Source organism: Lethenteron reissneri, chromosome 3 (genome assembly GCF_015708825.2).
Source record: "Lethenteron reissneri isolate LAM-NWPU_2019-01 chromosome 3, ASM1570882v1, whole genome shotgun sequence".
Taxonomy (NCBI): Eukaryota; Metazoa; Chordata; class Hyperoartia; order Petromyzontiformes; family Petromyzontidae; genus Lethenteron; species Lethenteron reissneri.
This window is the reverse complement of record NC_083781.1, coordinates 6,322,718-6,349,485: the sequence shown is the minus strand read 5'-3', so window position 1 is coordinate 6,349,485 and position 26,768 is coordinate 6,322,718. Positions and strand designations below refer to the sequence as shown.

Genomic DNA, 26,768 nt, shown 5'->3' with positions numbered 1-26,768 from the left:
TTAAAACAAAAAACATACTCTGATAATATATGCATTGTCCTTGAAACTGATTGGTCCACACCAGAGACAGGTTTTTTTTAGCCTCGTCTCAAACGGGGTTTTGGCGTCCTCTGGTCTAACACGGTTTGAGACGAGGCTCAAAAGAGAACTGTCTGGTGTGGACCAATCAGTTTCAAGGATAATGCATATATTATCAGAGTATAGTTTTGTTTTTATTCTGACCACAAGCATTGTGGTTAATGCAGACATGATTCCTTGTAAAAAGGTTTCAGATTTCTTGGTTCTTTCGGTAAAGTCACGTAGAAGGGAAGTAATAAAATAAAAAAAATAAAACATAATAAAATAATTCTCACGACATAATAAAATAATTCTCACGACGTTTCGGCCACAATGGATTGTGGCCGAAACGTCGTGAGAATTGTTTTATTATGTTTTATTTTTATTATTTTACTACTTCCCTTCTACGTAACTTTACCGAAAGAACCAAGAAGATGAATCCCTGCAGTCACGAAAGCTTTAAATCGATATTTAAGGTTTCAGTTGTTTTACCATCTTAACACACTGTTTTGTTACCAGAAGAAAGGGGAGAAAACCTACTATCTTATCTGATATTCTGCTGCTCGATGAAGACCCACGCTGCAGTTGGCGGCGTGCTTTTGTAATTCCCGACGAATATAACAGGGCGCTCAGAGAAATCGAACCATCGACTCGGCACTAACTGGGTCAGGGCGGTGGGTGTTCAGACCGCCAGGCGGTCTGGCTGCATTCGAACGGTCTGTGCACTTTGGCAGTGTGCGCGATGGCTCTGTACAATAATGTCGTGTTGCGTACTTAGTCATCCAGACTGATGGGCGTCAGCAGAGGTGTTTTTTCTTCTTCTTCTACCAGAGCGGGCATGTATCCCTTCCCAACAAAGGAGCGACCAGCTGTTCATCAGTATATAAAATATAAATCACAAGAACATTTAATGGCCATATTGGTCATCCACTGCTATGCTTGTTGTTTGTTTTGAATATACTTCATACTTCACCGTGTCTGGTCAGTGCTGGCTGGTGATGGGGTGGCCCACAACACGAGCTAGTTCAACCACGCCACTGGATCCGTCTAACTGCGTCCAGAAACCGTATTTTCCTTCCGTCCAAAAAGGTCTCATGCCAAAGCTTCATACTGTTGATCATCTATCTAGATCCAGTTTAGCCTTCTCATCTTACTCCTACACACCCCCTGTTCTTCATGGAAAGTAACATCAAGGCTTTGTGTGGAATGCAAACCAATACCATATTTCAGAATGTCAGTTAAGAGTGCAAAGGACACAACACACGCGCGCTCGTGAGATACTGTCCTTGTTTACATCACTGTCACTCAGGGCGTCTGTGATTATTGTGGTACACAGAAGGGTATCACACTTAACCCCTGATATATATACGCCAGGCATCCTCAGCCTTGGTTTATACAAGGCCCTTGCTATGGGAATGTGGAATTTCCACGACTGATCCAGGACCACGGAAATGCGAGCACAGCCTCCACATCCTTGCTGGGGGTAAGCAGATAGTAACTAGTCACCAATTGACATGTTTCGTTTAAGTGACAAACCTTGCTAATTGGCTGCGTCGGGTGGTCGCTGAGTTTCAACGACACATTTGTATTTACGCGATCTAACCGAAAAAGCCTCTATTATGGATCACCTGAAGACGGTTGCTTGTGTTGCGATTGAAACGTCGTGATATATTATTTTTTCTACCTACGTGACTTTACCGAAAGAACCAAAGAGTATGGATTGCTGCAGTCACGAAAGCTTCAAATCAAGATTGGGTTACAGATAGTTTGATTTGACTTTTATCATAAAATGTGAATTCAAACTGGAAACTATTATGAATATCTGAATAGAAAATTGGAAAATATAATTGGCAGAAATGAAAAATGTGATTGTTAATTTAAAAGATAAATATTATTTATAATAATGTAATTTTTAATTTTATTTTAGGCCTCTCTTAACGAGTCTGAATACACTCTTTCAGGAGGGTCCTGCATCCGGATGTGTGGCCAATCCCATATCAATGTGTACTTGACTCCTGCACGAATGTATTCAATAATCTATTGCTGTTCTGCCATTCTCCGGCTTACCTTACAGCGAGAGTAATCGACAGTCGCTAGACACGGCCATTTACAATTGCAACAATGTTTCTAAACAGGGTGACGCAATTATTCAACAAAAGACGGGCTTCATTCGCGCAGAGAGAAACCTCGTCAAATCGTGCCGAACAATTTGGGGACCATTACTTACGTGTAGCCTTGTTGTTTTTTTCGAGAATGTAGAGTCTGACCTTTCATAGGCGCCGTTGACTCTAAACCGCTATTGCACTATACATACAAGGTGTCTGGAACGCGACCGACCTTTCATGGCTTTGCACCGCCCTGCGACTGCGGCCACCCGCACTTAACACAACGGTTTGAAAGAGCGTGCTCTCACACTCGCGGCGCCAAAGGAGAGTGCGGGGGGCGCTCCGCTGGGACGGCCGTAGACAAACCTGCGGCGGGGGCGTTTGATGCGGGGAAAAAAGAAACGGGGGAGAAAAAAAATGCAGAAAACCCGCGCCGTTGTTTGAATTCAAAGCAACGGCGGGTAGCGTCAACAAATTTGGCCTTCCGAACACATTTGGGGCCATTTGGCCGCACTCCGTTGTGACTTTGTTTTTGTTGAATTGGGGTAAACACCGGTCTGGGTAAAGTGTCGTAGTCATGCCAGTGATGTTCAATGCAATTCTTCCACTACACTGCTGTCTTTGTGCATCCCTAGAATTACACATTGCTTGGCAGTGTCCTCTCCAGATTTCTCATCGTGGCAATGAGTTGTTTTGAGTCGATGTCCTCCAGCGGAAACGTTTTATTACGAAGGGCGCCGGATAAAGATTCAACAACACGTGCAAAGGTGTGCAGCTCACAAGCGGTAGGGATGCACAACTCCCATCGTGCCTTGCATTCGTGTCACGTGATTCACCAGATTGCACGCAAGATGGTGTGATCCTTGTCCAGACCACCAGCTCAAATACCCGAACGAACGATCGTATTATTTTTTGGGGCAAAGTACTGGCTATGTCGAAACATCGGTGCAGGTTTCTTAAAATCTCACCGACTACGTCCACCCAGCGTCACACATGAATGCACCACCACGGCTAGTCGATCGATCGGCAGGCCGCGTGTGGTGGGGTAAAGTGTGGTTACTCCCACCTCTTCGATGATTAGGTAGCGCAGCTGAAATTCATCGGGTCGCCCAGCTCTAATGCTCTGCAGGCCTGGGTGCTCTTTGTTGTGAGGCGCTCAAAAACGGCTCACAAATCTCGCCGCAGTGAAGACGCCGACTTATCAGATGTTCGCCCGTTCGATCATTTTGACTGGTGACGGCACCTTGGCTTGGCGCAGACAGGTGGGCTGTGTTGCCGTGTTGGTGCACGTGCAACATGCGCCGATTTAAAAGAGTGTATTTTGATCTTCCGATGCATTCCCCAGATTCATTGAAATAGTGCCAAGCAGTGGCCGCCTTTGTCAATATTGATGCCGTGAGAATTTAGGTGACTCGAATTGTTGAAATTAGGCTCGCGCTTTTTTTGCGATTTGTTTCCATGAATTCTGTTGGCCCTGTGTACCTGCATCTGGCTCGAACGAAAACAGCTCCTGTTTGCCAATTACCGCGCCGCTGTGATGGCATGCGACTGACTGAACGACGACGAGACAAAGGGGGTATTTTCTCCATCTGTTTTGTGTCCGGGTGTTTAGTGGGCCCAGGCTTAGCTTGGGGAAATCCGTGTGCCGACAGCGGTGCCGTGTGCCCAAGTGTCTGCTGGTCTCACCTTCTGTGATTGTTTTCTCACCTAGACGTCAATGTCAGTGGCGAGAGCTGAAGCAACAGGCCTGCAATTCCTTGCTGACGCCACTGCTGGCAGAAGAGCCTCCACTCGGGGGTGCTCTAGAGAGCCCCCCCACGATAGAGTGTATTTGGCCTACTCTTCCAACCTTGGCCAGACGTCCTGGAAGAGGTGGGAGCGCCCAGCACGTGCGGCGAATTGTCGGTCATTATGCCGGACAACACTCGGGACAAACCGGCACCACATCGGAGAGCTGCATCGCACAAGCACGATAATCAAGTAAACAGTGGGGTTTTACAGAGAAACTGGACCTTGGAATTAAAATGTGGAATTTCCGTCCACTGGCCAAGGGTTGCCATTGGAGAAGAGCACCATGGGAATTCTTTAGCTTCCGGGGAGACACCGGCGATTGACATTTCTCGGTACATCCCTGCAGGTTCCGGACGTGAATGATCGAAGCGCTTTCTTGCGGGAGGTGAATGAATGTTCCTCGACGTGGCGTTTGTCGCAATGTGTGCACCGGGCCTCGCCTAAACCCCTCGCCGGCGCATTTGTCCGCCCCAAAACTCCGGTCGTCACGGCTGGACGCGACGCGGCGTCGGCGCCTATCAAAGCCTCCACCGTGGACTTTACGGAGAGCGGCACGACGCTTGAACAAATGCCCCCAGCGATTGTCGCCTCTTGATTTACCTTCACGCTTCGTGTTGATGATTGTCGAAAGACACCTCACAAATGGGCAAACGACAACGGAGGGACACGCAGTGAGAGCAGGCGACCGAGGCACACGCACGTGTAACACCGTCGCGTCCCCCGGGTGTGGTATGGGAGGGGATAGGAAGAGAGGAATAGGAAAGTAGGGAGGAGCGTGACAAGGTGGACATCACGCGATGGGCAAGAAAGTCAAATCCCGCACCTCCGTTAAGCACAGTTGGCTATGTAGGGTGCAAAAGAAGTTCTACACTCATACAAATCAGGAGCAAATCGACAAAGAGGACCACATCGTCATTAAGCTCATCCTCTTTCATTCCACGGCACACACTTTTGAGCTTGCTCGATCTTCGTGGCACACTGAACCGAAAACCTGGGTGGTGTTCCACGGATGGGGACTGACAGCTGTCCGCTGCCGTGCAGTGGCGAGATATCAGCTCCCTCGCGCCTGGTGGAACAGGAGGTCGTGCGTTCAATTTCGACCCTGACACCTGTATATTTGGAGTTTTCACGCCTCTTTCCCCGTGGTCAAGCGGATTTTTCTCCGGGTCCTCCGAATTTTTCCTCCACGTTTGGAATCGACGTTCGTTTAGAGAACCTCGGGCTGCTATGCATTTCCACGCGATGAGCCACTTTGGTGTAGCTATCATTTGTGATAGTCAGGTCGCTTTTATATAGTTCATTGGGCCTTACCTGGTAAAATAAAAAAAAATAGTTGAGTTTAGTATTAGTCCTGCGCCTCGACCGATGGAGAGGGGAGGGTGGCAGCTGGAGTGGTCGGGGATCGATCGGAAACTGAACGGCATGGAGGAGAGTTGGTCCGTCCAAATTTCGATTTAAAGCTTTCGTGACTGCAGGGATTCATCTTCTTGGTTCTTTCGGTAAAGTCACGTAGAAGGGAAGTAATAAAATAATAAAAATAAAAAATAATAAAACAATTCTCACGACGTTTCGGCTGCTTGCGTGTGGCCGAAACGTCGTGAGAATTTTTTCTTTTCTTTTTTTTTTTCTTTTTTTTTCTTTTATTACTTCCCGTCCAAATTTGCGAACAGTGAGGGTACTTTCTTTTCATGTCATTTCGAAAATACCGCAGCACATCTGAGACTTTTTGTCACGGCACACCGGTGTACCACGGCACGTGGTGGACACCGTCGCACCACGGCACACCCGTGTACCGCAGCGACACTGGATGTGAAGCATTCAGAATCGCAATCTTTATTTATACTGAAGCGTTGATTTACGCCACCAGGGATCCCTGCGACAGAGCCCCAGCTGTATCCTCTCGCCAGCGACCTGCAATCCATCCGACTCCAGTATTTATTTTTCATAAAGTATCCCTTGTGCTGAAAGAGGGTTTCCCCTCCCCACCACCACCCCCCACCCACCCCCCCCCCACTGCATTAAATCAAATGAGGCAATGTTTTGCTTAAGCTGGCGAAGGACAGCCAACTAAAATGGAAATTGACTTAAACTCTGAGAAACAAAATACGTGTGCTTCGTTGCCATCAGTTAAAAATATCAAAATCGTGAATATGCATCAGCCACCGCCAAAAGTGTTTCCTTGCTGAATCCCTTGCTGGCTTGAGCACCATCGGTGCTGGCGGTGGGGATTCCTCATTACAATGGTAGGATCAGTAATTCTATATCCGATTATATTTTTCCACAAAGGTAATGTTCATACCATTGATCTTGCAGCTGAGGTGACCAACCCCCGAGGAATTCCAACGCCCCCCCCCCCACCAATCCTATTTAGATTGCAAATAAAGACATTTCCGTATGGAACTTTCAAACAGCTAGCAGTGCACCACCTTGCGTGAGAGAATGACCCTGGGTGAAGGAATCGCAAATCTGCTTTTGGACTCGCTTCCAATGGCACCTTTAGCCATCACTCGAGGGACATCTCTTACTTATCCTGTAAAGTGGCTTTCAAACCGACAAATACAAACATGAAAAAAAAATATATAGACATCATTCAGAATTGAAATATGCCACATCAAGTGAACTAAAAACAAATTCAACACGAGTTTTTGTGTGTGCAATCATTGCAGCCTGGACAGGCCGAGGCCATCCATGAACTCACAATCACTTGAGAAGACAGTTTTATTCGCCGGGCGGTCGTGGCTACGCGCGTGGCCTATAAATTAGCACTGTGGAGGCAGCGATGATTGGTAGATCACCACGCAAACGTTCCCGAAAGACTCCCCTTCCCGCGAGCAGTTGCCATACCCTGGATTCACCAGGAGAAGGCGGTACGGTAAAAATACTATGGACAGATGTCTGTACGTACGTTTAACTTCTTTCGCACCGTACGTAGCCAACCGTGCTAAGCAGAGTTGACGGATTGTTACCTATTAGCATGTATGGGCATTCTAGTTTCCTGCCACGTGTGAACACTCAGTTGATTTGTCGATAGCACCTTCATATATGGAGGACCGCAGAGGTTTGGAAATTGGCTGCCTTCTTGCGTGTCTGTGGTTCCTCGCCTCTCCCGAATCGCTCTCTCTTCGAGAGTGAGTGGCTACTGTGCGGCAATGCGTTACAAGTTGAGATGATGATTATTTATAGTTATTAATCAAGAGTGGCTGTCTGGAGTATAACCCAGGCTGTCAGAAGTGTTGGTGACCTTCATCTGCCGAGTTGGCGATGTTTGCACATCGCACCAGGTACTCATTTGAGGCTTAGTCGACCGAGGGGAGGCCCAGGACCGATTAAAAAAATCGTCACTGGTGTTGGCAGTGAGCGGGAATCGAACTCGGGTCACCGGGTTCGTAGCGCAGCGCGCTAACCGTTGTGCTACCGCTCCCCACCCTGACAGCCCCCCCTCCCTCACTTCCCAAATAAGATTTAAACTCACACCTTTTCTGAGTGTCAGTTAAGTGCCTCAACCAGAGAACCATCTGTTCACACCATTATGTTGACATATGGAGCATGCTGATATTTAAATATCAATCAGGGTGCCTAATGAGATTCGAAGGCGTCGTCGTATGTTTTGCTCCTACGCCTGTAATAGGACCCACATTTTTCCATCGGACGGTTTCCTGGAAACTCGATGATTTCACTCTGACAAATATACTCGAGCCTGCGTTCGCCCCTCTCTGTGTTGTTTTATTCTGCAGGTGTTGAGGCTCTGGTGGTGGCAAAACCGTTTCTCCAGGCTTCAAAGAGATAGCACTTAGTTTAACACTTAGGCCTTTGCGACCAATGTCATCTATAGTACAGTGTTTTTTTGGGTTAGATCGCGTAAATATAAATGTGTCGTTTAACCTGCCACCAACACACCGGTGTGCTGTACCAGTAACGAATTGGCTACGTTCTGTTTACGTGACAAACCTTACCAGTTGGCTGTGTCGGGTGGTGGCGGGTTTAACACATTTATATTTACGGCATCAAACCCAAACAACCTGTATTATAGACAGCACTTAGTTGAAAGTGCTCCTTCTATGCCGCCACCTAATGCCTTTCTTTTGTTTCTCACGTTCCCAGGCTGTTCTGGATGTTTTAAGACTCCTGTCAGAATTTTTTCCGGGGCTTAACGGAGCTATAAAAATTAAGCAAGTGTCCGAAACACCATAATTTATGGTCAGAAAAGTCAGTGGCGGATGAGCCTGTGATGGCAGGTTGTGATTTTTCTTCTCAAATTGGTGCCAAATATATTGTGATGTGCGTGCGTGTCGCTGCAACTATAAGCATTTTATTTTATTTTACCAGATAAGGCCCACTGAGATATGTAGCTCTTTTTATAAGTGACCTGCCCACAAATGATCGCTCAACGAAGTGTCTTATCACGTGGAAATTCATCGCTGCCAAATGCTGTAAACGCGTGTTCCTAAATCTCACCACCGCGGAAGCGATGTGGGTGCACTGCTCGACAAGCTGCAGAGATGCCACTGTTGTCTGTACTCATCGTCATCATCAACCGCAGCAGTCTGCGGGATGAAGGCCTCCTCCAGTCATCCTCACCCTCTCTCGGACCTTGCAGTGCCACAATCCGCCCAGCTCCTTCACACTCCGACGTTAGCCTAGACTGTTCCAGCGAAGCAACCTGACCAAGCCCGCTAACTTGCATTGGTTATTTAATGTACATGTTCTTCGTCCTGCCTCTCAGTGTCATTGCGAGCAGTGCAGCTCTTGCGTGCTTCTTTTTACGCGCACCCCTTTTTAAATCCTTTATATTAAGTTCGCTTGCTTGCTTGCTTGCGTGCTTGCTTACGACCGTGCAAACCTTTCGGTCGTTTTTTAACCCACTTCCCGTGATCCAATCGAGCTGACATTTTGCACACAGACTCGTTGTGCGAGACAATTAATGTTCGTGAAAAAAATGTTCCAAAATTTTACACTGTTTAGGGAAAACAAATTAAAGATTTAATTACCAATTGCTTAATACTGGCAGACAATCATCTGACCCATAGGTGGCAGCCATCTCAAGCCAGAGGACGAGAGGACTCTAGCCGCCACGCATATAAAGAATTTAGAGTGAAAAACTTTGTTTTTACGGGTTATACTTATTCAGCTTTCGTTCAATTCTCTTTGTCAACGTCAATGTTTCCAATCCGCGCCATCGCACCTCCGATTAGCACGGTTGGCTACGCGCGGCGCGAAAGGAGTTCAACATACGTACATGCATCGCAGGTCACATTCGCTGCTTTTATACGTTCTTTTCTTGGTACACTGGAACGTTGCTTTTCATTATTAAGTTCAGTTTGCATATAAATCGCTCCAACCTGCTGTCATCTGTTTCTTTGTTTGAACATCTTGATCCCACTTTGCCCTAGGTCTACAAACTCTCATGGTGTTTCCAGTTGTATTATCCTTCCAGCAGACTCTTCAGTTACGGAGTGAACTTGTTGTGCACGCTGTACGTCTTCTCATTACTTTAATCATTGATTAATCATCTTATAATTGGGTGGCACTGGAGGCGAGATGTTAACTACCTCGCCTGGTATACAGGAGGTCGTGAGTTCGATCCCGACCTCGACTGCCTGTATATTTTGAGTTTGCATGTTTTCCCCGTGGTCGTGTGGAATTTTCTCCGGGTACTTCCGGTTTTTCCCTCCACATTTAGAAACACACGTTTAGAGTTTTTGGCTCCGATAAATTTCCGCATGATAAGCCACTTCTATGAGCTATCATTTGTGACCAGGTCGCTTGCTCAGGGGGCCTCACCTGGTAAAGTGTTTTTTTCGTGTAATTAGTTTTTTGATTTTCTCAGGAAGGCTCCGTTTTGGGCCTGGAGATGTGGAAGATGCAGTTTGAGATGTTCAACCAATGTATTTTTTTTTGGAGGGGATGGGGTCGGGTGGGATTGTGGGAAGAATACAAAATACCTGCAGAGAGTTCACAGCATAATTAGGTTTACACTCAAGTGCTCCGGCATTGATTCGAATGCGTAGCATCTCGCCGTGATTCACCAACCCTGCCTCCAAATCAGCATCAACTCGCAAAACTGCAGTCATCTGTACAAATATCACCTTCACTATTGACATGGCTTTTGTTTGGAAAAAAAAAATATTAGTTGCAGTTCCCATGCATATATATGCATGGGAACTGCACATGCATATATATGTGCATGTGGTGCTATTAATCTCTGTGGTTTTATTACCCTTGGATTTTTCTAGTTTTTTTAAATGGGATTTCAGTCTGCATGTGTAAGCTTTGCATCCTTCATTTGGCTCCCACCAGGTTATGACAAAGGCATGCGCAGATTTATTCACGTATTTATGCGCCTCCACGCTCATGCGCGATATATATAACGTTTAAACTTTGACGGCGCCCTGCGCGCGCAATCTTTACAACCAAAGTGTTCGGTGCTTGGTGCCAGTTTTTTGGTGAACCCTCTTGTGCAATGCAACGCGATTTCGTAAAGTCCTGAAGCAAGTTTAAGGTCTTGGCACGATTGCCTAGAGGTGGCCGGCTTGGCCCAACAGGTCAGAGCGCTGAGCCAACACCAACGACGACCTGGGTTCAAATCCAGGTCATTGCCAGTGATGAAACCGTATTCTCAATCGCACTAAATTGATCAATCTCTACCTGGATAAAAAAAAAAAACAATCTTCGTGGAAACTTTTGATAGTTCCGCAGGAATTTGGCTGAATTTGATTCTGGCACGTGACAAACATTACTTAAATGTGGAGATCGCTTCCCCCTACGATGTGGACCAGAGATCACTCAAAGCGTTCTGAGGGGGTGGCTCCAGTGATATCCATTCTCAACAACACGAAGAGATGCACTGCTCTGACGGAGAACCGAATGCATACTTCCTCTCGTGGCATGACGCTGATAGCACATTCTGGAAGAAGAAAAAGAAAAACGGCAAATATATACTAGATTTGAAGCTTTTGTGACTGCAAGGATTCATACTCTTAGTTCTTTCGGTAAAGTCACGTAGGTAAAAAATGAAATTAAAATTAATAAAAATGAAACAATAAAATCACGACGTTTCGGAGGCAACACAAGTCTCCAGTCATCTGGTGGGACCGTCACAGCCAGATTTGCTTTATCAAGTGAGGCAGGGATTCCAAGATGCAAGTTCTTAAATACAAGTGGAATCCCTGCCTCACTTGATACAGCAAATCTGGCTGTGACAGTCCCACCTGATGACGGATACTTGTGTTGCCTCCGAAACGTCGTGATTTTATTGTTTTATTTTATTAATTTTTATTTCATTTTTTACCTACGTGACTTTACCGAAAGAACTAAGAGTAGGCAAATATATATACACGTTCAGCAAAAGGTACTTCGCTATTGCACGTACCGATTGGTGCGGATAATTCCCCACACGCACCTAGGACGGCGATGTCTGAAATGAAAAACGTTCCGTGGGATTTGCCCGCGAGCATTGTAAAACGGAGGTGAAATGCGGCGCGCCTCCTCCGGACCAGGTGTTCACGCTTGCGTGCGCGGCCCGCCGCGGAGATATACGCTCCTTATCTTCTGCGAGCACGCGCTGTGAGCACTGCGCTGCGAGCATTCTTGGACACTGCCGCCCACTTCGGGTGGCGACAGGTGTTCGGCAGAGCCACGTAGCAGGGCTCCATTCTCTTCCCTAATGGCATACCATCGCGGAGTTCCGATCTCATCAGGGAGGTCAAGGGCGGGGTGATGATGGGCTGCTGGATATTTACACAGGAAATGACAATGTGGAAAAAAGGGGAAAAAATGTATCGCTCCGCTCCTAAAAAGCAGCGTTTGGTTCTCAGTACTCCAGCTGGCTGGCACGTACTGTGCGTATGTCCGTTGAACTTCTTTCGCACCGTACGTAGCCGACCGTGCTAAGCGGAGGTGCGGGGGAAGGACAATAAACTACTAAACACAAGAAGCAGTTCGAAAGAAATGAGTTTTGTCAACCGAAATTATTTAAAAGTGCACAGCTCCAGTGGCTTCCTAATATCGGAAGGAAGAGCGTTCCAGACGGCCGCAGAAGCGCATCTGAAAGCGCAGCGGTGCGGTGAACCGTCCTTTGTTCGACGGCTGGCGGCCAAAAGCAGAGCCCTTTGACTTGGCTCTGAGCCTCTCGACTGGGTTGCGTTTTGCCCCCCTGCCCCCTCGCTTGGCTGGAACACAGCGAGCGCTGCGGCAGCGTTGCGCCGGGGAGGCGCGGATGCACAAGGCGGCGGCAGGGCCTTGCGGCCGCAACGTTAAACTGAGGTCCTGCGCAATGCGGACGTTGGGGTGAAGTGCCCTAGCGTGCTTTGCATGTAGGGAAAAATATACGGTATGTCAGTGCCCTGGATACAATCTTAAATAGGTTGCAATGCAGTTTTATTGCATATGCCTCCCCACCGCGCATATCATTTTCAAATGTACGGTCTTAGACATAGGCACATAAAATATTCATACATAAACAAGATGCGCCGGTGCATTGGACAGCGCACTGCGCTGTGATATCAGCTCCCATAATTTCACTCCTGGCCATGGCTAACATCACTGACGAGGGATATCCCAACCGGTCCGGGGTTGGTGGTCTCCCAATTTTCATGTTGGTCAGCATAGCCGAAGAAAGTTCAAACAACATGACCCAAGTAAAGAACAGGTCTGTCGGAAAGACTGTCTTTCCGACAGACCTGTTCTTCACCTGAGGACGGCTGCTTTCGTTGTGGCCGAAACGTCGTGAGAATTATTTTATTATCTTCTTGGTTCTTTCGGTAAAGTCACGTAGAATGGAAATAATGAAATAATAAAAATAAAACATAATAAATAACTTTTTTCTTATTTTATTATTTCCATTCTACGTGACTTTACCGGAAGAACCAAGAAGACGAATCCCTGCAGTCACGAAAGCTTTAAATCGAAAATAATTTTATTATGTTGTATTTTTATTATTTTATTATTTCCCTTCTACGTGACTTTACCGAAAGAACCAAGAAGATGACCCAAATAGGCGATCTTCCCGCAGTGGATTGACACAGTGGCTGTAATCCATTTACGTGTTAACGTACATCAAGTTTTCACGAGCCTACTAATTGCGCCGTCAAAACTGTGTTCAACCACCACGACAGCACATCACAACACTGCTCTATCTGCTTCTTCCCTCCCGCCGCTCCTTCCCGGAATCCTCTCCCATCCACTCTTTTTCCCATAGCCCTCGTAACCTTACGCGAGTCAAGCAACGTTCGTTCATTCGTTCCATCGTCTCTCAGTCCGCGGCGGCAGCGTGTTGAGTAGTGGCGGGGGTTTCAAACAACGTGTTTAACTGTTTTATACAAATATAGTATACCTTCACTATTGCTGTTTGTTGCTGACCGCTTGGCATCCATCCCCCTTTTGGGTCTGCGCTCAGCAACCGAGCTAAAGGCTTCTTGTGTATATCAGTCAAAGGTTTGTGTTGCTTAGCTTGGAGCCTTTGACTATACATCACAATTACTAGTGGGCCCAAAGCAGTGCATATGAGGTAGCCAACATATCCCCTCTCTGCCATGGATAACCTTGCTGTAATCCACAACCCTCGTGAAGCAGAGCTGTCTAGTGTTAGTTGGTGTACCATCTTACTCAGGGGACGGAAGCCTATGGATAATTTTCTAATTATCCCGTGTCATTCATGAAACCACTTAGGGCAGGAGGATATACTAATTGCCAGTGTGACTGTCATTTGAGCTCGAGTGCTCGCCGAAGTGTGTGTAGAGACAGCATCTGGTTACTAGAGCGGCAGATGGCATGGGTGGGCTGCGTAGATGACTGGTGATTTGGCATGGCCAATAAAAATCAGCTATTAGATATTCATTTCAAAGTGATGCAGCCATTCAATCGCTTTGTCTGAGAGTTGGTGAATTGTAGATACACCCACCCACTCACTCGCCCAACCGCCGCCTTCAAACGTATATCTGGGGCAGCGCGAAGCTACATTGCCCATGGTTTGGCGTTCGTAGCACACAGGAGATAGAATCTTGTTTTGTCCACTTCAGGTGTCCGTGGTTGGTGCGGACCTGGTTAAGTGCTGCCTATCGTTTCCATGGAAGCTGGAAGCCAGGACAGTTTTGTCGCTGGCTCTCTGATCAGATGAAATGACAGAACAGATGGGACACATTTATTTGATATCCCAGTTGGCAATGAGGGTAAGGATTTTTTTTCCCCTTTGTGATCCACTGATCCTTGATCAAAGGATCTGACTATTTTTTTGCTGCAAATTTCCAGTGAACACACTTTCTGCAAACATTAGAAGCCTGCGTCAAGCTGATAGCAAGGATATTTAAATAAGCATTGAAATAGAAAAACACACACGCAGTGCCATCCGCTGGTGCATGGTCACTTTTGGTAAAAGCCCTGCTTTGTTTTGGTTAAATGTTCTGAAGTTGCATTTTTTTTTACATGTGACTGCACATTCATGCAATGTTGCATAAACGTCTATAAACAAACGCTTCTTTGGGCGGCAGGGTGGCACAGTGGGCAGCACTTGTGCCTCGTGGCAGGAAGGTCCTAGGTTCGATTCCCCGACTCAGTGCCTTTGCTTGTGGAGTTTTGTATGCTCTTCCCTTTTTCGGCATGGGCTTTACTCCGGGTTCTCTGGTTTTCCCGCATAGCTAGAAAAAAAATACAATGTAAGTGGTATTGTCCGAACAATCGCAACGCTGAAAAACTTCCAGCACTTTGCTCGATTGGGATTACACGTAGCAAAATTGCCCCCCTATTGCAAAAATAGTCTTGAGACACACTGAGGCTTTCCTAAAGAACAAGAGTAATTCAATTAACCTGTATGTATGTTGAACTTTTTTTGCACCTTACGTAGCCAACCGTGCTAATCGGAGGTGGTTAGGGGGGAAACGACAACAAACTAAACACAAAAGTCAGTTTTAAAGAAATTCGTTTTCAATATCGATGATTTACAAGTGCCAAGCTCCAGTGGATTCCTAATGTCGGAAGGAAGAGTGTTCCAGATGGCTACAGAAGTGCATCTGAAAGTGCGATGCAGTGACCGTGAGTCGCTGCGTCCAGGAACATATTACACAGTGCTCAAGTTTAGAAATGTGAGCAGGACACAGCGGTATACTCTTGTGCATAGACTCTCACTGGAGTAGCGGCCTCCGTCCCAGGACTGCATCATGCTGCGTCTCATGGCTCAGTTTTCTGTGAATTTCAATCTTCTTTGTCGATGAATAACGGAACTGGCTGCTCGCAGGATATGCAGCTCATGAAGTGTGGCCTTCACGAGGCTCCAGCATTAACGCCGCACCACGAGGATTCCATCTGGCCAGGTGTGGCTCTCCGCAGCAGAGCGAGCACTCGCAATCGTCAGCGTCTGAATTCAATTCCTGCCTGGGCGGTGGTGAACTCAGCCCATAATCCCTCCGGTGGTTCATTATATGAGTACGTACCACATTACTTTGTGGGGAAGTTTACAATGGTTGTCCTTTATTTGGACTTTCCCCCACCATAGGAATGTGGAATTTCCACCACTGTACACAGGAGACGAGTACTGCCTCGATGCTTGCTTGAGCAGGACATCGCTTGGACTTGTACAACTCCACAGGTGCCTCAGTTACGATTGTTTACACTGACTTACTGCGGCTCGCTGAGCCTCATCAATTAACATTAACACCGAACCACTAGAAATATAACGGTGGCAAACTCTGGCTTGTTGCCCCTCGGGCATTTCCAATTAATACTTATTCGAGATTTCTGAGTCTTGGGCAATTACGTTGAACAATACTACTCGTATGGGTGCCTTAGTCAGCTTGTGTGTGCCTTAGCCATGAACACTGAACCATGAGATTCCAAAATGTATATTTGTTTGGTTCGATACCCCTCGACATTAACGCTGAACCATAACGATCGTGAAGTGTACATTAGTCTGGATCGTTGAGCCTCGGGTATTTACAGTGAACCCTGAGAATCCTAGGTGTTCATTTGCGTGTCCCTGTGAGCCTTTGGGGGCTTTAACGGTGAACTCTTTGAGAATCTTCGGAACGCCAGTGCGGCTGTCAGAGCCTTGGGGGGGGGGGGGGGGGGACGGCATGAACACGGAGAGCTGTGCGTGCTCGCGGTGCACCAATCTCTTGCACCATTCTGCCAGAGGTCGCAACCGGGTACCCGATACCCGTACCCTACCCGATACCCGGCTACCCGTACCCGGCCAGGTATGGGTACCCGTTTGCGACCCTGGTGCGGCTGGGTACGGGTACGGGTAGGCCGTGAGTCACTGGTGAGTAACCGTTTGTCACTCATTTCGGGTAGGGTATGGGTACGGGTAGGGAACGGGTACCCATACCCGGCCGGGTACGGGTACGGGTACCCATTTACGACCCTGGTGCGGCCGGGTACGGATAAGGAATCAAAACCCGTTTGCGACCTCTGCATTCCGCCGATGTATGGCGCCAGTAATATTCCCCCACGATGCGGCACTGGAATGCTGCACGTTCGCAGCTCACGCTCCGAACGGTCTCGAGGCGTGGGCCGTTGAAGGCAGCCAGGACCAACACGGCCCCGTGTCACGTGCCGTTGTTGCAAGCCCACACACGGTGGGCTCCTGCTCGTTGGCGCCGGGTCACGGCGGGCAGCAGCGCCGCGACGTACAAATCGGCGCGCTGTCGAGCCGTACCCGGCGTGCTGTTCGGCGGGAATGTCCGACGTTCCGCTCCACATGCCGCCGGGAGTTTCTTCCGGAGGTTGAGTTGGGATAGATAGAACTGAAGAAGCTTCGGCACGGGGAGCGCAAACGTCGGATGTAAACTATCGCGCGAACTCCGGTCATCCTCGCAGCGGGCTTTTGGTTAGGCGTCGAACAAAGACGGTTCACCGCATCGCGCGCTTTCAGATGCGCGTCTGCGGCCGTCTGGAACGCTCTTCAATTACGATATTAGGAAGTCAGTGGAGCTGTGCATTTTTAAATCATGTAGGTTGACAAACTCATTTCTTTAGAACTGATTTTTGTGTTTAGTTTGTTGTCCTATCCCTCCTCACCTCCGATTAGCGTGGTTGGCTGCGTACAGTGCGAAAGAAGTTCAACATGCATACGTACAGGTCGCTAACCTTTCTCTATTTGTGTGGTATTTGCCGAAGACCAAATCACACTGACAATCTTGTCAGATCTCGGAGAGCAAACCTGGGTCGATTCTAGTTATTCCTTGGATGGGAAGACCACCTGGGAATACCGGGTGTTGTAAGCTTGGCTGAAAAGTGACCAGGACGTTTTAGTCCTGCAATGGATTTTTAAGTGTATCTGTGTGGAGTTCTGATCGCGACCACCGTCGCTGTGTTTGGAAGGTTTTCTCCAAGTTTCCTCCTGCACACCAAAATGAGCCCAACGTCCCAATGCAGGACGCTCATGTCAACCGATCTTGAGATTCAGCAAGGTTACGATCGGCAATGGGCATTAGCGCAAAGACTAAAGATCCGCCTTATAGCCGTAATATATATTTTTTTCAAGTGCTGTTAACGGGCACCTCTGAAGGCCAGCATGGCACAAGGTGGGTGGGCAGCATCACGCCGGGCCGCCTTTGTCTCGCGAGTGGCAATGTTTACACACCGCACCAAGTACTCATTTGAGGCTGAGTTAACCTAGGGGAGGCCCAGGACCAGTTCAGATAATCGTCACTGGTGTTGACCGTGAGCAGGAATCGAACTCGGCTCGCCGGGTTTGGAGTGCAGCGTGCTAACTGCTGCACTACTGCTCCCCATACACACGTGACCACACACAAAAGATCCCCCGTATAGCCTTAACAGACTGTAGGGGCAAGTGCTGTTAGCGAGCACCTATGAAGGCCAGCACGGCACACGAGGGGGTGGGTGGCCAACACCACGCCCGGCCGCCTTTGTCTCCCTAGCGGCGATGGTTACACACCGCACTAGGTACTCATTTTAGGCTGAGTCGACCTAGGGAAGGCCCAGGACCGGTTCAGATAATCGTCACTGGTGTTAGCCGTGAGCGGGAATCGAACCCGGGTCGCCAGGTTCATAGCGCAGCGCGCTAACCGCTACACCACCGCTCCCCACCACACACACACGTGACCACACACGTGACCACAAACACACGTGCTGAAGAGGCGCTAGATTGGGAGACGTTTTAAGGGAGTTGGCAAAGGGCACATTATGAATAACGTTCATATCGGGTGCGAATGAAGGGGAAATGCATCTTGCAAGTGGGATAAAAAAATGAATGTTGAGGCGTGACGATCGAAATCTTTCCTGCAGGAGGCAGTTGTCCCGATTGTTTGCGGGTGTTCGTACCACAGCTGCGGTGCCCCAGCCAGCAGTCCTCTGTTTACCCACGGCTCCCCGGGACTGCCTCCCCCCGCCCCACCCCACCCAACCTCCATCCTCGGACAACTCCCCCGTGAATAAACATCGAGCAGAGAACTAATAACGTCCCAGGAGCGTCGTCCACGCGTATTCAAATTCATCCCGAAGCGCGTTCCTTTCCGTTCTGGCCTCGGCAGCACTCCCTTTGGAAATGAATAACATGTGCGGACAATTACGCGAACGCAGCACATCGTACATCAGTGATCCGCACGCAATAAAAAAAAACATTTTATACGCGGCGCCGTTATGCACACGTATACGGTTGTCCATGGCCGTGGATACCCTCTCTGAGGTTTCGCAGAACCAGAGACGCATGGACGATGGTTCGTTGTGCCGTGCATCGTCGGTTATTATGGACCGCAACGTTGCCCACCGCATGGTTTTCGTAGCATTCGGCTTTCCCGTAAGCAGTTTATTTATAAGTCGCACAAAGACCCCCCCCGCCCCCCATACAGCCTTGACAAACTGTTGGGGCAAGTGCTGTTAGCGAGCACCTATGATGGCTGGCAAGGCGCGCGAAGGCGGTGGGTGGTCAACACCACGCCCGGCCATCTTTGTCTCCCTAGTGGCGATGTTCACATCCTCCACCAGGTACTCATTTGAGGCTGAGTCAACCTACGGGAGGCCCAGGACCGGTTCTGATCATTGTCACTGGTGTTGGCCGTGAGTGGGAATCGAATTCGGGCCACTGGGTTCACAGCACAGCACGCTAAACCGCTCCACTACTGCTCCCCAAAGACACGCAATCACACACACACATGGGCTGACGGGTATGAATCTGCGATGTGTCTCACACGCGCCGGCGTCTGTGTTCACAGGTCAGAGCGGCCTGGGCAAGTCGACGCTGGTCAACACACTCTTCAAGTCCCGCGTCAGCCGCAAGTCGTGCACCCCCAACTACCAAGAAAAAATCCTCAAGACGGTGGAGATCCAGTCCGTTAGTCACGGTGAGTTCGCGGTGCTCAGGTGGCTGAGATTATAATTATGGTATGGTGGCAATGCTGGCAGGATGACCATGCTGGCAGGATGACCATCCTGAGAGGCTTACGTTTCTGGGAGGGTGACAATGCTGTTGGGTTGACAATGTTGGAAGGTTAATAATGCTAGGAACACTGGGCCGACGATGCCGAAATAACTTTTTGTTACTGGCTGCGGTGAGATCTGACTGCTGAAATCTCTTGGGCCTTTTTCAAATGTCTCTATCGGATGTGGCTTTTGGAGGAGCCACGCTTCAGTAGCAGCCAATTGGCCTCAAATTTGCAACCAATCACAGTCATGCATAGCTGTGCGAGGCCCCTTCAAAGATCACAACATAGGCACATCTCTTCTTTGGAGAGGCACTTTCCGCTGATTTTTCGAGTTATACAGTAACTATCGTAGAATACATTACAGCGCTCTGTCAACCCACTGCTGGATGAGGCCTTTCCCATGTCATGTTTCATCACCATGGTCAGTGTGGTGCTACGAACCCCTGCGACCTGGATTCGACTCCCAGCCAGGACAAACGTCAACGGCGAGTCATGTGAGAAGCGGTCATGGGGCCTCCCTTCCTTCCTGCCCACCAACCCGCGCTCATGGGCGACCACGCCGAGTCAGTGCGCGGCAGGGGGCCCAGGACTGATTCTGACATCACTCGCCAACCGATGTTAGCGACGCCGCTCGTAAACCCCGCGGCGCGAGAAATCCATCTGGCTCTCGCGCACGGGTGTGGTGTGTAAACATCGCCACTGGGGAGGCAACGGTGGCTGAGCATGAGGCTGGCCACCCACCCCCTCGTGTGTCGTTCTGGCCTTCATAGGTGCTCGCTAACAGCACTTGCCCCAACAGTTTGTTAAGGCTATAATAAAGGATCTTTGACTTTGTCTTTGGAGCGTCAGGGTAGCGCTATGAACCCGCTGACCAGAGTTCGATTCCCGCTAACGACCACAAACATCGGTCGCGGATATTTGAACCGGGCGTGGGCCTCCCATCGGCCGACTAAGACTCTCAAATGAGTACCTGGTGCGGTATGTAAATATCGCCACTGGGGAGACAAAGGCGGCCAGGTGTGGTGCTGGCCACCCACCCCCTCGTGTGCCGTGCAATCCTTCCTAGGTGCTCGCTAACAGGCGCACCTCCAATTAGCGCGGTTGGCTACGTACGCTGCGACAGAAATTCAACGTACAAATGACCGGGGGGGATTCCACCTCCAGGTCACCGGATGTTTGCACATAACACCAGGTACTGATTTGAGACCGAGTCAACTTAGGGGAGGCCCAGGACTGCTTTAGATAATTATTGCTCGCGTGTGCCGTGAGCGGGAATCGAACTCGGACGCACAGATAATTGCCTATTCCGTTTTTGGGGCGGAATGTATAGTTATCATTCCGCGAAATTATTGGCGACAGGCAGCCGCCGTCCCACCAACGCGTGCAATCTTGCCCCTCGTCATCTCGGCCTCGAAGAGGAGACCCTCTCTGGGGACGCTGAATACGCGTGCCCCTCTAAGCGTCATTTCGCTACAAGTTGGGTGCGCGCACTTGCCGTGGAAAAATTAGACTTGGGTCCGATTGGGGCTCTCATTAAAATATGTCTAAGCTCGCTTGCTTTGAATGTGATGCATTCGAAGTAATTCGCTGCGATTGCACGGGGTGTCGGTTCTCAAGCACTTTGCCGTGCACGTGGTACTTAAGCGCAGAGGGTAAAATTTGATCAGTTACCCCGACGACGTGTAAAATAGCCTGCTCTCGTGCCAGTGTGCGAGGTCTTCGGCACACACGCCCACCCGTGTAGGTCTCGTATAGGCGTCGTTAACGTGGGCCGCGTGTTTCGCCACTTAATTAGCGAACGTTTGATGACAATTTACTCCTCTTCCATATATACGTATATGTTAACACTTACATGGGACTATCATTTTTAATGGCAAAAAGAACGGACAATATACACCGTAACATGGTCACAAATGTACGTTAACAGCTTCAAAAAGTCAAAGAGTCTCCACTTGTTCGCCAACATTGTCAACACACGCCCTGGAATTTTCTCCAGGTGGTCTCCAGAGCCCGGAGGCACATTTCCTGTGGTGTTGTTGTAAATTCTCAGAAGGTGTTAAAATGTTTTCAAGCACCCTGTATATAACAAACAAAAAGATCACGATGTGAAGAATCCACCCAACGCGACGGCAACACTGAGAGACGGAGCGATGGAATTAGTTAATGCGCAGGAGTGAGATGGAGTGCGGCATCGCAGGGCTGGGCGGACTTGGGACGGCATGTGGAGGCCATCATCCAGCAGTGGATTGAGAATGGCTGGCGACGACGATTATGATGAAGATGCGTGCCCATTGAGTTTTGTGAAACAAAAAAGACATTTTAAAAATAATAACAATTTCTAAGTGATAACATGTACGTGCGATGTAGTATGTCATGTATTACTCTCTCTCTCGACCAAAATTACTCTTTCTCTTCATCTGCTTGGCACTTTGGGCCTTCTTTAGGCCTGTGCTTGGCAACCGTGATTTTAAAGTAAACAGAAAAAAATCCTTGTGAGGAAGATGCGCATGACATGAACTCGTGCACTTTGTGTTTTTGCATTAAAAAAAATCAATACAACTGTTTTAATATCGAACAGCTTCAATTCTCCCCGCGGTGCTGTTTCGTACCATATGGAGCGTGTAACCTTTTTAACCTCATCAAATGTTGGCCTTGCCTTGAGACGTAAAATTTCATGGAAAACAGAAAACAGACCGTGTCACGCACAGTGCATGTAACGTACACTGATGTGCTTTTTGGTAAAAAAGTTACTCTTTGTTTTGTTTTAGAAAGACTGAATCATAAACATGTCAATTGGCCAATGAGTGTAAAAATCTTCACCGGTCCCAAGGGGCCGTTGGTTGCTGTCAAGATGAAGACTCCATAGCCGAGTCAGAATTGTCTCCAGGCCGTCTATTTCTGCGCTTGCTGCCAGCAAGACTAACCGCAGTATCACCACAACTTGGGTTAGCCTCTGGACCGTGGTGCATTGTTTCATTTATTTGCCTAACTTTGCCTCCGCACGCTTAAATGCCTTTTTCTTGGTTGGAAATCCGAGAAAACTAATTAATACCTGGGGCTCTGCCCCCACCCCCACCTCGCCAGTGCACTTTGATGATGGGGGGAGGGTTTGCAAATACTTGGCTGATATTAACATAAGCCAATCAAAGTTATTACCACTCTGTGGGTTTGCGCACTTTTGCTGTGGAGTCATCTCAGCCAGTCAAGCCATAACACGTGGCTCTGTCCCGTGACCTCCTGCCAGCAGCCAGCCTCCCACACTTCACGTGGCACCTAGCCTGGCACAGGCGCCGTGGTGATGTCACCGTCACTTCGTGGTGAACGGCAGTTGTTGTTGTCGCTGTTTATCTCTGTGATGTGTGTGTTCGGGTTGTACCGCGTGGCGTTCTGCACGGTATCCCAAGTCTTACTCCGTGTGCTGCGAGATTCAAATCCTGAAAAAGCTTCCAGCACGTGCAACTGAAATATCATACGTCTTATAATGCACCTTTAAAAAAACACATTCAAAGCAATTAGTATTATGGTGCAGTCGTAATTTGTTCCAATATCCTTCTCTTATCAGATGAGTGACCTTGAAATCTTTGCAAAATTCTTCGCACACATTTTCTGTTTTAGAAGACCGCGGTGAAAGTCATTGTACGACAGACCTCATAACAAATTGTGTTGCGTAACACTTCCTCTAGAACGCAATCACGAAACTGAATAACTCCTCGACTGAGCATGGAGCGTTCCTTCGCGCGAACGATGGACGTTTTGCCGAGCAGAAAAGTCTGGCCCCGCGGGGCCGAATAGCGGCGCTCAATTCAACCGGAAAACGGTGATAGCCGAAATCACGGCCCTGCCTCGCTGACCCTTTCGCACCGCGGGGCCTATAGAATGTGTGTTCCCGTCGGGGCCTGCGCAAGCTGACGTGTGCTCTGCTCCCCGCCCCGTTCGCCGTTGTGCCGTCGGCGCAGTCATCGAGGAGAAGGGCGTGAAGATGAAGCTCACCGTTATCGACACGCCCGGGTTCGGCGACCAAATCAACAACGAGAATTGGTGAGTCCCTTGGCGCGATCGGCTACGTACTGGCGCGAAAGAAGTTCAACAGACATATGAAAATCGTGGTTCTGTCTGCTCTTCAAACGTGGATAATATTATTATGTATTTTTGTGCTTCTGCTGGTGTTGTTTATTATATACACATCATTAGCAGATTTGAAGACAATGTGATGAAATAGTCGGTCAAATACAGGCCGGAGGGGATCTCTTTTTTGAGCTTCCGTCTGCCAGCAGTGGTGTGGGCAAGCAATTTCATGGCTGCACCTTTACTTTTAACCGTGTATGTGGTTGATGGTAGAAAAACATTTCCTAAACCCGACTCGCTCCCATGGTTGGCTGGCTTCTAATGTTGTAGTTATTTTGTCCCCAATGATCTTCGTGAACAGTTTATAGACATGAACTGAGAGGCTGATGGGTGCGTAATTCTTCAAGTAAAATTTTTATCACCGCTTCTAAGAAAAAAAAAGATTCGACGCAGAATAATTCAGGCGTAGGATTTCATACTCTCCGATGCGTTTGGGTGCCGCAGCGCGTCGTTCGGCACGATGTCCGTCGTTCTGCTCCACAGGCCGGGCGCTTCAGTTTGTTTGCCAATGATAATGTTCCGTGTCACTCCGCGTGAACTGAAAGTCACCCAGCGTGCGGAGCGAAACTCGGGACAATCGTGCAGACTGACGTACTCTCCAGAAACACATCGGAGAGCTTAGCCTGAAGGTTTTTGCAAACGGCACGCGATGTGATGTTGTATTTGTGCAATAATCTGAAACGCCTTTGTAGATTACGGAACACTCAAAAGTGCATGTGTGCGCTCCATATGAAACCGACATGGAGAATTTAACGGCAATTGAATTCTTACTTTTGCATTTGGCTGTAAAAACACACCCTGTGCTAACGATGCCAGGATGCACTCGTGCGTGAGCGTCTGAGCCTCAGTTAGCGAGACTCTGAAGGCAAACTGTGCTGTCGTATGGTTGTTATTATTCACTAAATGACATGAATGCTCACTACACGCATGGCTGTACTCGCCTATCTATAAAGGAAGAGGCCCTCTGGGGCTGATGACTCACTTTAGAAGGGTACGACCCCAAATTCTCCTTCTGAACAAGTTATTGGACTACAAATTTAACTGAAACTGAACAATCTTCTTGGTTCTTTCGGTAAAGTCACGTAGAATGGAAATAATAAAATAATAAACATAAAACATAATAAAATAACCCCCTACGCATATCTGCATTTCCCATAAATATGCAAAATTCCTCTTGATATGCAAATTATTTTGTCAAGGCGCTCTTCCCCCCTCCATCCCAGCTTAAATAGACGCTCCAAGCCTGGGGTGTGTCATTCAGACTCTGTCTTCTCGACAGACCTGTTCTTCACCTGAGGACGGCTGCTTGCGTTGTGGCCGAAATGTCGTGAGAATTATTTTATTATGTTTTATTTTTATAATTTTATTATTTCCATTCTACGTGACTTTACCGAAAGAACCAAGAAGATGAATCCTTGCAGTCACGAAAGCTTTAAATCGAAATAAAACTGAACAATGTTTTATTTTACCAGGTAAAGCCCACTGAGCTAGGTAGCTCTTTTTCAGAAGCGACCTGGCCACAACTGATAGCTCAACGACCTATCATGTGGAAATTTACAGCAGCCAAATACTCTAAGCGCATGCGCACTACGAATATACAGGCGTCGGGGTTGGGATCGAACCCGTGACCCCTGCATGCCAGGCGAATGAACGTGGTGTTCATCTTCTTGGTTCTTTCGGTAAAGTCACGTAGAAGGGAAGTAATAAAATAATAAAAATAAAACATAATAAAATAATATAATAATATAATAAAATAATTTAATAATACAGCTTTAAATCGAAATTGAACGTGGTGTTATCGAGGAGCAGCTTGCGAATGGTGGTAATAATAGTAATACATTTAATAACAACAGGAAAGTATTTCCAGAGTCGTTGAGTTTATTTAATATTTGTGAGCAAAGTCTTCCTTTTGTTCACTCTAAGCCTTTATATATTTTTAGGCCATTATATTTTCTAATATTTTTTTTAGTCACAAAGACGTTAATAGTTGCAAAACAATTAAACGTTATTTAAAGCAACTTACAAAATGTAATTCGTGAATACTTCCACTGCATGATTATCCATCGATTAGAATCGATCAAGATGCATGAAGCAAATCATACATGTGTAATACTGCGATCAATCGAGTACTATTTATGTATATAAAATGCAAATTATATGCAAATGTTACATTGAGGCCAATGCAGCAAAAATGGGACGAGATAGAACAGATGACATGACTTCCATCACAGGCAATCTGCTATTTTATAGTTATTTGACCGTGTGCAATATTTTAGATTCTTCTCACAAGACGCAGTTGTTTTTTTGCGCCGATTTCTATTCACTTCATTGCTGTTATTAACTTTTATTTGTTTTCCACTTGTCATCTCTCTTTTGATTTCTCACCTGCTTAAACAAATAAACTCGTCTTTATCCTCTTCCACACGAATGTGGACCTTTCACCACCACTGTCTACAGTGGTGATGAGTTCGAGCAACTTTTTTTGCACCGTACGTAGCCAGCCGTGCTAATCGGAGGTGCCGGTGGAAGGACAACAAACTAAACATTAAAAGCAGTTCGAAAGAAATGAGTTTTCAATCTAGATGATTTAAAAGTGCGTAGCTCCAGTGGCTTCCAATTATCAGAAGGAAGAGCGTTCCAGACGGCCACAGAAGCGCATCTGAAAGCGCGCGATGCAGTGACCGCCGTTGATCGATTGATCGCCAAAAGCTGTTGCCAGGATGCATTTTGGCCGACCCACACTTTACCCCACTACAAGCAATCTGCTAACGAATGCTTGTAATGAAAAAAACAGGTACGTGCACAATAAATTCTGGAGTTTGTCTTTGTAGAGAAAATGTACCAAATCTATCAGCGGGATGCATCTCAGTAAAATATGTTGTTAAACGACAGGGATGTGACCCACCCCCTCCGTCCGCTTTGCCCCCCCCCCCTCCCTGGTGTTGCGTGCCCGCAGCTGGGAACCCATCCTCAAGTACATCGGCGAGCAGTACGAGAAGTACCTGCGCGAAGAGGTGCGCATCACCCGCAAGCGCCACATCCCCGACACGCGTGTGCACTGCTGCATCTACTGCATCCCGCCCAGCGGCCACTCGTGAGTGGATTACGAGTTGCAAATTTTCACGTTTCGGATTTATTTATTTTCTGCTGCAAAATCATCGGTTCGCCTTCATCAGCCACTCTCGCCATCCGCCGCCGTGCTAACAGCCTGCCGCTCGTAAATCGTGAGAAATTCATCCGGCTCTCGCGCACGGGCTGATTTCATCGCTCCGTCTCCGCAGGAGGACGTTAAGCCCTCGGGTTTATTCGCTCTTGC

At 47.9% G+C, this 26,768-nt stretch overlaps 1 protein-coding gene across 6 annotated transcripts in view; it reads left to right on the top strand.

Annotated features, from left to right (window-relative positions):
* The window catches only part of LOC133345511 (neuronal-specific septin-3-like), a 269,744-nt gene that overhangs the window by 219,177 nt on the left and 23,799 nt on the right, over positions 1–26,768 (top strand). For all 6 annotated transcript variants that reach the window (XM_061556318.1, XM_061556307.1, XM_061556357.1 and 3 more), the window contains 3 exons: positions 19,118–19,246; positions 23,284–23,365; positions 26,409–26,546. In XM_061556318.1, coding sequence (XP_061412302.1) covers positions 19,118–19,246; positions 23,284–23,365; positions 26,409–26,546 — 349 coding nt within the window. The remainder of the gene's footprint in view (positions 1–19,117; positions 19,247–23,283; positions 23,366–26,408; positions 26,547–26,768) is intronic.